This window comes from Lytechinus variegatus, chromosome 11 (assembly GCF_018143015.1).
Source record: "Lytechinus variegatus isolate NC3 chromosome 11, Lvar_3.0, whole genome shotgun sequence".
In the NCBI taxonomy this organism is placed as follows: Eukaryota; Metazoa; Echinodermata; class Echinoidea; order Temnopleuroida; family Toxopneustidae; genus Lytechinus; species Lytechinus variegatus.
Genome location: NC_054750.1, coordinates 14,851,359 through 14,861,813, shown reverse-complemented (window position 1 = coordinate 14,861,813; position 10,455 = coordinate 14,851,359). Strand labels below are relative to the sequence as shown.

At 37.4% G+C, this 10,455-nt stretch overlaps 1 protein-coding gene across 1 annotated transcript; it reads left to right on the top strand.

The window, feature by feature from the left end:
* Positions 1–3,168: 3,168 nt before the first annotated feature.
* LOC121424230 (P-selectin-like) lies at positions 3,169–9,268 on the top strand. Its single transcript, XM_041619837.1, has 10 exons — positions 3,169–3,481; positions 3,954–4,148; positions 4,460–4,654; positions 5,354–5,548; positions 6,021–6,215; positions 6,527–6,721; positions 7,421–7,615; positions 8,088–8,282; positions 8,594–8,788; positions 9,207–9,268. The coding sequence occupies exons 1-10, from the start codon at positions 3,460–3,462 to the stop codon at positions 9,266–9,268; spliced, it is 1,644 nt and encodes a 547-aa protein (XP_041475771.1). The 5' UTR covers positions 3,169–3,459.
* Positions 9,269–10,455: the final 1,187 nt, after the last annotated feature.

Genomic DNA, 10,455 nt, shown 5'->3' with positions numbered 1-10,455 from the left:
AGCTATGACAGCAATCTAATGATTACCTCTAAAATGGCCAAAGTTCAATGACTTTAAGTTGACATTGGTCATGTGACCTGAAACTTTGACGGGATTTTCAAAGATACTTGATTACTCTTAAGTTTAAGTTTCATGAATCAGATCCATAAACTTTCAAAGTTATTATGTTAATTCAACCCCCCCCCCCCACATTGCCAAAGTTCATTGACCTTTGACGTTGGTCATGTGACCTGAAATGCGTACACGATGTTCAGTGATACTTGATTACTCTTATGTCCAAGTTTTATGAACTAGACCATTTTCAAAGTTATGATGGTAATTCAATAGATACCCCCAAGGTTTTGATGCTGAATCCCCCAACATGGTCTAAGTTTATTAACCCTAAATAACATTTGACCTTGGTCATGTGACCTGAAACTCAGGCAACATGTTTAGTAATATTTGATTAACCTTATGGCCAAGTTTCATGAACTAGGTCCATATACTTTCTAAGTTATATGATGACGAAGCCGCCGTCGCCACCGCCGTCGGAAAAGCGGCGCCTATATTCTCGCTCTGCTATGCAGGTGAGACAAAAATGGTTGCCCTTATTTTTTTTTAAACCGAGAACAGAGGTTTACGGCGGGTTTGGGTTGTGACCTAGGTGTAATAAAGACACATGAACTTTTCACTCTGCATTAATATGCTGAATCAATTTAATTGTCCTATTTTGGGCGGGTTACTATAGGCTTAGGGCGAGAAACGAGACACATTTCTTCTTCGAGAACAGGACAGAACTCCAAGATGTCTGCTGCCCTGGTTTCATAAAACATGGAAATGCATGTTTGAGTAAGTTTGAAAGTGAAATATTTCTATTGATTTTTATACATATTTTGCACGGTATTGTTTATAACATGTTATCACTATTCTCTAACAGTTCAGTTCAGATAACGTTCAGGATAAAACCGCTACTGTACACTTTGTTGTTTATTTTTTTTAATATATGTAGCCCAATTAAGAGATCGGTTTTGAAGAGCAACTTAGTATTAAAAATACCCTAACAGAGAACACTTAATAAAAACATAAATGAATGCATGAATGAATGAAGAAATGAATAAATAGATAAATAAGTCACCCTTTATGTATATTTTTCAACTAAGCGACAGCTGAAGAAGTGACCATTTTCACCGAGGGGAAAAATCCTCTCAGATAAACAACACAGAATTAAATAGCTTTCATGGCTTTTTCAAAATAAATTTAAAAAAAGCATGGTTAACAACTTAATTCTTTATAGAAAGACATGACCTGACGATATATACCCGGCAAATTAACGATTCCACCAGCGGTAAAAGTGTACCGCTTTCTATTTTGATCTTCTTTCGTTTAAAAAACCGGTATACAGCAATATAGCGATTATTATTATTCAGTGAAACATGTTCCGATGATCCTTCTGTCAGGGACCGGAAGATTTTGAAAGTTGAAATGATGTTCTTAGCATCATTCTAAATTGTTATCATTTTATTATGTTCTATGTAAGATGATTTTTCTCATTTAAGCACTTCTTGTTTTATTGTTACACCCAGGAATGGGCAAAAATCCCAGGGGGACAGGGGGGGGGGGGGACGCATCCCCCTACCCAAAAGTAGGGGGACACAATATAAAATGTCCACTTCTATTTTTGGTCTTTTACGATGGGAAGAAATACATCATTCGATATCCAAATATTACATGTATTTTGGAGAAGATGACTTTGATTTTGGGTGATAACCTTTTTTTATTATTTCTTTTTTTGCTTGCTAAATTTTCTAGCTGTGGTCTCCCTACCATTGGGGAGAGATTTCCGCCCTTGTTCCCAGGCTAATCATATCAATAATTAAATTTCTGAACTGTAACTCCTTTATGTTTAGTTGTGAATTGTTCCATCCCCGATGTCTTCCCGTCACGTCTGAGTGCAGTGGACACCCAATGTTCTTCTGGGGCTATTGTAGAATATAATACATCATGCACCTATGAGTGTGAAAAGGGATACATGACAACGGGTCCTTCCTCATTATCATGTTCAGAAAGTGGGGAGCTGACGATGGACCTTCCTAACTGCACAGGTGATTAATTACTCTATGGTTGCTTTTTTATTCGAACTTTCAAAGTAATTTGATAGAAGATTGATCGTGGAATCAATTACCGATAAAGTACCCTTAAACTATGTAGATATACACACACTAAATAAAAAACCTCAGATCATTCGACTAGATTCAAGAAGTTGTTTAGGTCTAGCTCTAGAAATACTTTTGAAGGTATAAACCAGTTGAGCAAGGAGGGTGACATACTGTCCATTTATTTCGTTTACTAATGAATTGAATGTCTAATTCATATACAATATATTTGTTTCCTTTTTCCCCTTTATGATTGATAGCTGTGACATGCTCTATACCCGATGACTTCCCGCCACATGTCATTGCAATAGTGGATGACTGTACATCTGGATCTATCATAGAATATAGTACATCGTGTGCTTATAAATGTGAGACTGGATACCAAACTACAGATCTAACAAAGTTGAAATGTCTAGAAAGTGGCATGCTGTCGATGGGTCTTCCTAACTGTACAGGTACTTCTTCAATCAAAGTTACTACCCAATGAGCGAAGAGAAAGCGCAAAGTTGAAGTGTGATGGCTGGCCTTCAGTTCTTCGGCGGGTCTCAGAATTATTCGTACGATCTTAAAATCATTCAAGAAAACTAAATTACAGTTGGTCAAAAATGAAATGTAACATAATGTAGGGGCGAGGATGAAATGCTGTTGAAGCATGGTAAACAATTGGATTATAAATGATTTAACTATCTTATGGGAAGTTTTAATGCACCACCACCCTCGATTTCGCAATTCTTTCTTTGAAAGTAGTAAAATGGTTGGTATCCAATGTCTTGAGTGACTCAAGGTACAAGAATCTTACTGTCAAACTAGATTTTGAATACTTGCTTTTGGCAGCAATGAAAATTGCTTACTCTTTTAATTTGTTAATATTAGATGATTTCCCTCATGTCGTGTTATTGCTACATCCGGCATGTCCGGGCTCAGGCAAATCATGATGTATCCATAACCAGATTCTTGACACTTCAAAGTTGTTAACTGTTCCATCGCCGGAGATTTCCTAATTTCAGTTGACTTCTCCCCAGTGTATGCGTGTTGTGAGCGTCACTTTGAGCAAGGAGAGTGACATACTGTCCATTTATTTCGTTTACTAATGAATTGAATGTCTAATTCATATACAATATATTTGTTTCCTTCTTCCCCTTTATGATTGATAGCTGTGACCTGCTCTATACCCGATGACTTCCCGCCACATGTCATTGCAATAGTGGATGACTGTACATCTGGATCTATCATAGAATATAGTTCATCGTGTGCTTATAAATGTGAGACTGGATACCAAACTACAGATCTTACAAAGTTGAAATGTCTAGAAAGTGGAACACTGTCGATGGGTCTTCCTACCTGCACAGGTATTTCTTTTTAATCAAAGTTACTAGCCAATGACCGGAAAGAAAGCGCCAAGTTGACGTGCAGTGGCTGGCCTTAAGTACTTTGACGGGTCTCCGAAATATTTGTACATTCTTCAAATTATTCAAGAAAAGTATAGTGATTGTGAATGAAGCATCGATTGAAGCATTGTCATTCATCCAATTGTTCCCAGGCGAAATAAGCTGACCATTACCAACGGAAGGACATTACTTTCTATTTTTCTCTTTTTTTCTTGATGTAACAAAATAGCGTATTTTGTCGACATATGATCTTAGTATATGTAGAGGACGACTGCCCAGAATGATTTTGAAAATGGACATGTTATTCTTAAAAGCAAAAAAGAAAAGGTGGCAATTTCAAAACGTCTTTTTTATTGTTGTTTTATTGCCACACGCGGGACAATTAATATCTCGATAACTAAATTCTGACCGTATTAAATCCCTTTTCGTCTAGTTGTGAATTGTTCCATCCCCGATGTCTTCCCGTCACGTCTGAGTGCAGTGGACACCCAATGTTCTTCTGGGGCTATTGTAGAATATAATACATCATGCACCTATGAGTGTGAAAAGGGATACATGACAACGGGTCCTTCCTCATTATCATGTTCAGAAAGTGGGGAGCTGACGATGGACCTTCCTAACTGCACAGGTGATTAATTACTCTATGGTTGCTTTTTTATTCGAACTTTCAAAGTAATTTGATAGAAGATTGATCGTGGAATCAATTACCGATAAAGTACCCTTAAACTATGTAGATATACACACACTAAATAAAAAACCTCAGATCATTCGACTAGATTCAAGAAGTTGTTTAGGTCTAGCTCTAGAAATACTTTTGAAGGTATAAACCAGTTAAGCAAGGAGGGTGACATACTGTCCATTTATTTCGTTTACTAATGAATTGAATGTCTAATTCATATACAATATATTTGTTTCCTTTTTCCCCTTTATGATTGATAGCTGTGACATGCTCTATACCCGATGACTTCCCGCCACATGTCATTGCAATAGTGGATGACTGTACATCTGGATCTATCATAGAATATAGTACATCGTGTGCTTATAAATGTGAGACTGGATACCAAACTACAGATCTTACAAAGTTGAAATGTCTAGAAAGTGGCATGCTGTCGATGGGTCTTCCTAACTGTACAGGTACTTCTTCAATCAAAGTTACTACCCAATGAGCGAAGAGAAAGCGCAAAGTTGAAGTGTGATGGCTGGCCTTCAGTTCTTCGGCGGGTCTCAGAATTATTCGTACGATCTTAAAATCATTCAAGAAAACTAAATTACAGTTGGTCAAAAATGAAATGTAACATAATGTAGGGGCGAGGATGAAATGCTGTTGAAGCATGGTAAACAATTGGATGATAAATAATTTAACTATCTTATGGGAAGTTTTAATGCACCACCACCCTCGATTTCGCAATTCTTTCTTTGAAAGTAGTAAAATGGTTGGTATCCAATGTCTTGAGTGACTCAAGGTACAAGAATCTTACTGTCAAACTAGATTTTGAATACTTGCTTTTGGCAGCAATGAAAATTGCTTACTCTTTTAATTTGTTAATATTAGATGATTTCCCTCATGTCGTGTTATTGCTACATCCGGCATGTCCGGGCTCAGGCAAATCATGATGTATCCATAACCAGATTCTTGACACTTCAAAGTTGTTAACTGTTCCATCGCCGGAGATTTCCTAATTTCAGTTGACTTCTCCCCAGTGTATGCTTGTTGTGAGCGTCACTTTGAGCAAGGAGAGTGACATACTGTCCATTTATTTCGTTTATTAATGAATTGAATGTCTAATTCATATACAATATATTTGTTTCCTTCTTCCCCTTTATGATTGATAGCTGTGACCTGCTCTATACCCGATGACTTCCCGCCACATGTCATTGCAATAGTGGATGACTGTACATCTGGATCTATCATAGAATATAGTTCATCGTGTGCTTATAAATGTGAGACTGGATACCAAACTACAGATCTTACAAAGTTGAAATGTCTAGAAAGTGGAACACTGTCGATGGGTCTTCCTACCTGCACAGGTATTTCTTTTTAATCAAAGTTACTAGCCAATGACCGGAAAGAAAGCGCCAAGTTGACGTGCAGTGGCTGGCCTTAAGTACTTTGACGGGTCTCCGAAATATTTGTACATTCTTCAAATTATTCAAGAAAAGTATAGTGATTGTGAATGAAGCATCGATTGAAGCATTGTCATTCATCCAATTGTTCCCAGGCGACATAAGCTGACCATTACCAACGGAAGGACATTACTTTCTATTTTTCTCTTTTTTTCTTGATGTAACAAAATAGCGTATTTTGTCGACATATGATCTTAGTATATGTAGAGGACGACTGCCCAGAATGATTTTGAAAATGGACATGTTATTCTTAAAAGCGAAAAAGAAAAGGTGGCAATTTCAAAACGTCTTTTTTATTGTTGTTTTATTGCCACACGCGGGACAATTAATATCTCGATAACTAAATTCTGACCGTATTAAATCCCTTTTCGTCTAGTTGTGAATTGTTCCATCCCCGATGTCTTCCCGTCACGTCTGAGTGCAGTGGACACCCAATGTTCTTCTGGGGCTATTGTAGAATATAATACATCATGCACCTATGAGTGTGAAAAGGGATACATGACAACGGGTCCTTCCTCATTATCATGTTCAGAAAGTGGGGAGCTGACGATGGACCTTCCTAACTGCACAGGTGATTAATTACTCTATGGTTGCTTTTTTATTCGAACTTTCAAAGTAATTTGATAGAAGATTGATCGTGGAATCAATTACCGATAAAGTACCCTTAAACTATGTAGATATACACACACTAAATAAAAAACCTCAGATCATTCGACTAGATTCAAGAAGTTGTTTAGGTCTAGCTCTAGAAATACTTTTGAAGGTATAAACCAGTTGAGCAAGGAGGGTGACATACTGTCCATTTATTTCGTTTACTAATGAATTGAATGTCTAATTCATATACAATATATTTGTTTCCTTTTTCCCCTTTATGATTGATAGCTGTGACATGCTCTATACCCGATGACTTCCCGCCACATGTCATTGCAATAGTGGATGACTGTACATCTGGATCTATCATAGAATATAGTACATCGTGTGCTTATAAATGTGAGACTGGATACCAAACTACAGATCTTACAAAGTTGAAATGTCTAGAAAGTGGCATGCTGTCGATGGGTCTTCCTAACTGTACAGGTACTTCTTCAATCAAAGTTACTACCCAATGAGCGAAGAGAAAGCGCAAAGTTGAAGTGTGATGGCTGGCCTTCAGTTCTTCGGCGGGTCTCAGAATTATTCGTACGATCTTAAAATCATTCAAGAAAACTAAATTACAGTTGGTCAAAAATGAAATGTAACATAATGTAGGGGCGAGGATGAAATGCTGTTGAAGCATGGTAAACAATTGGATTATAAATGATTTAACTATCTTATGGGAAGTTTTAATGCACCACCACCCTCGATTTCGCAATTCTTTCTTTGAAAGTAGTAAAATGGTTGGTATCCAATGTCTTGAGTGACTCAAGGTACAAGAATCTTACTGTCAAACTAGATTTTGAATACTTGCTTTTGGCAGCAATGAAAATTGCTTACTCTTTTAATTTGTTAATATTAGATGATTTCCCTCATGTCGTGTTATTGCTACATCCGGCATGTCCGGGCTCAGGCAAATCATGATGTATCCATAACCAGATTCTTGACACTTCAAAGTTGTTAACTGTTCCATCGCCGGAGATTTCCTAATTTCAGTTGACTTCTCCCCAGTGTATGCGTGTTGTGAGCGTCACTTTGAGCAAGGAGAGTGACATACTGTCCATTTATTTCGTTTACTAATGAATTGAATGTCTAATTCATATACAATATATTTGTTTCCTTCTTCCCCTTTATGATTGATAGCTGTGACCTGCTCTATACCCGATGACTTCCCGCCACATGTCATTGCAATAGGGGATGACTGTACATCTGGATCTATCATAGAATATAGTTCATCGTGTGCTTATAAATGTGAGACTGGATACCAAACTACAGATCTTACAAAGTTGAAATGTCTAGAAAGTGGAACACTGTCGATGGGTCTTCCTACCTGCACAGGTATTTCTTTTTAATCAAAGTTACTAGCCAATGACCGGAAAGAAAGCGCCAAGTTGACGTGCAGTGGCTGGCCTTAAGTACTTTGACGGGTCTCCGAAATATTTGTACATTCTTCAAATTATTCAAGAAAAGTATAGTGATTGTGAATGAAGCATCGATTGAAGCATTGTCATTCATCCAATTGTTCCCAGGCGAAATAAGCTGACCATTACCAACGGAAGGACATTACTTTCTATTTTTCTCTTTTTTTCTTGATGTAACAAAATAGCGTATTTTGTCGACATATGATCTTAGTATATGTAGAGGACGACTGCCCAGAATGATTTTGAAAATGGACATGTTATTCTTAAAAGCGAAAAAGAAAAGGTGGCAATTTCAAAACGTCTTTTTTATTGTTGTTTTATTGCCACACGCGGGACAATTAATATCTCGATAACTAAATTCTGACCGTATTAAATCCCTTTTCGTCTAGTTGTGAATTGTTCCATCCCCGATGTCTTCCCGTCACGTCTGAGTGCAGTGGACACCCAATGTTCTTCTGGGGCTATTGTAGAATATAATACATCATGCACCTATGAGTGTGAAAAGGGATACATGACAACGGGTCCTTCCTCATTATCATGTTCAGAAAGTGGGGAGCTGACGATGGACCTTCCTAACTGCACAGGTGATTAATTACTCTATGGTTGCTTTTTTATTCGAACTTTCAAAGTAATTTGATAGAAGATTGATCGTGGAATCAATTACCGATAAAGTACCCTTAAACTATGTAGATATACACACACTAAATAAAAAACCTCAGATCATTCGACTAGATTCAAGAAGTTGTTTAGGTCTAGCTCTAGAAATACTTTTGAAGGTATAAACCAGTTGAGCAAGGAGGGTGACATACTGTCCATTTATTTCGTTTACTAATGAATTGAATGTCTAATTCATATACAATATATTTGTTTCCTTTTTCCCCTTTATGATTGATAGCTGTGACATGCTCTATACCCGATGACTTCCCGCCACATGTCATTGCAATAGTGGATGACTGTACATCTGGATCTATCATAGAATATAGTACATCGTGTGCTTATAAATGTGAGACTGGATACCAAACTACAGATCTAACAAAGTTGAAATGTCTAGAAAGTGGCATGCTGTCGATGGGTCTTCCTAACTGTACAGGTACTTCTTCAATCAAAGTTACTACCCAATGAGCGAAGAGAAAGCGCAAAGTTGAAGTGTGATGGCTGGCCTTCAGTTCTTCGGCGGGTCTCAGAATTATTCGTACGATCTTAAAATCATTCAAGAAAACTAAATTACAGTTGGTCAAAAATGAAATGTAACATAATGTAGGGGCGAGGATGAAATGCTGTTGAAGCATGGTAAACAATTGGATTATAAATGATTTAACTATCTTATGGGAAGTTTTAATGCACCACCACCCTCGATTTCGCAATTCTTTCTTTGAAAGTAGTAAAATGGTTGGTATCCAATGTCTTGAGTGACTCAAGGTACAAGAATCTTACTGTCAAACTAGATTTTGAATACTTGCTTTTGGCAGCAATGAAAATTGCTTACTCTTTTAATTTGTTAATATTAGATGATTTCCCTCATGTCGTGTTATTGCTACATCCGGCATGTCCGGGCTCAGGCAAATCATGATGTATCCATAACCAGATTCTTGACACTTCAAAGTTGTTAACTGTTCCATCGCCGGAGATTTCCTAATTTCAGTTGACTTCTCCCCAGTGTATGCGTGTTGTGAGCGTCACTTTGAGCAAGGAGAGTGACATACTGTCCATTTATTTCGTTTACTAATGAATTGAATGTCTAATTCATATACAATATATTTGTTTCCTTCTTCCCCTTTATGATTGATAGCTGTGACCTGCTCTATACCCGATGACTTCCCGCCACATGTCATTGCAATAGTGGATGACTGTACATCTGGATCTATCATAGAATATAGTTCATCGTGTGCTTATAAATGTGAGACTGGATACCAAACTACAGATCTTACAAAGTTGAAATGTCTAGAAAGTGGAACACTGTCGATGGGTCTTCCTACCTGCACAGGTATTTCTTTTTAATCAAAGTTACTAGCCAATGACCGGAAAGAAAGCGCCAAGTTGACGTGCAGTGGCTGGCCTTAAGTACTTTGACGGGTCTCCGAAATATTTGTACATTCTTCAAATTATTCAAGAAAAGTATAGTGATTGTGAATGAAGCATCGATTGAAGCATTGTCATTCATCCAATTGTTCCCAGGCGAAATAAGCTGACCATTACCAACGGAAGGACATTACTTTCTATTTTTCTCTTTTTTTCTTGATGTAACAAAATAGCGTATTTTGTCGACATATGATCTTAGTATATGTAGAGGACGACTGCCCAGAATGATTTTGAAAATGGACATGTTATTCTTAAAAGCAAAAAAGAAAAGGTGGCAATTTCAAAACGTCTTTTTTATTGTTGTTTTATTGCCACACGCGGGACAATTAATATCTCGATAACTAAATTCTGACCGTATTAAATCCCTTTTCGTCTAGTTGTGAATTGTTCCATCCCCGATGTCTTCCCGTCACGTCTGAGTGCAGTGGACACCCAATGTTCTTCTGGGGCTATTGTAGAATATAATACATCATGCACCTATGAGTGTGATAAGGGATACATGACAACGGGTCCTTCCTCATTATCATGTTCAGAAAGTGGGGAGCTGACGATGGACCTTCCTAACTGCACAGGTGATTAATTACTCTATGGTTGCTTTTTTATTCGAACTTTCAAAGTAATTTGATAGAAGATTGATCGTGGAATCAATTACCGATAAAGTACCCTTAAACTATGTAG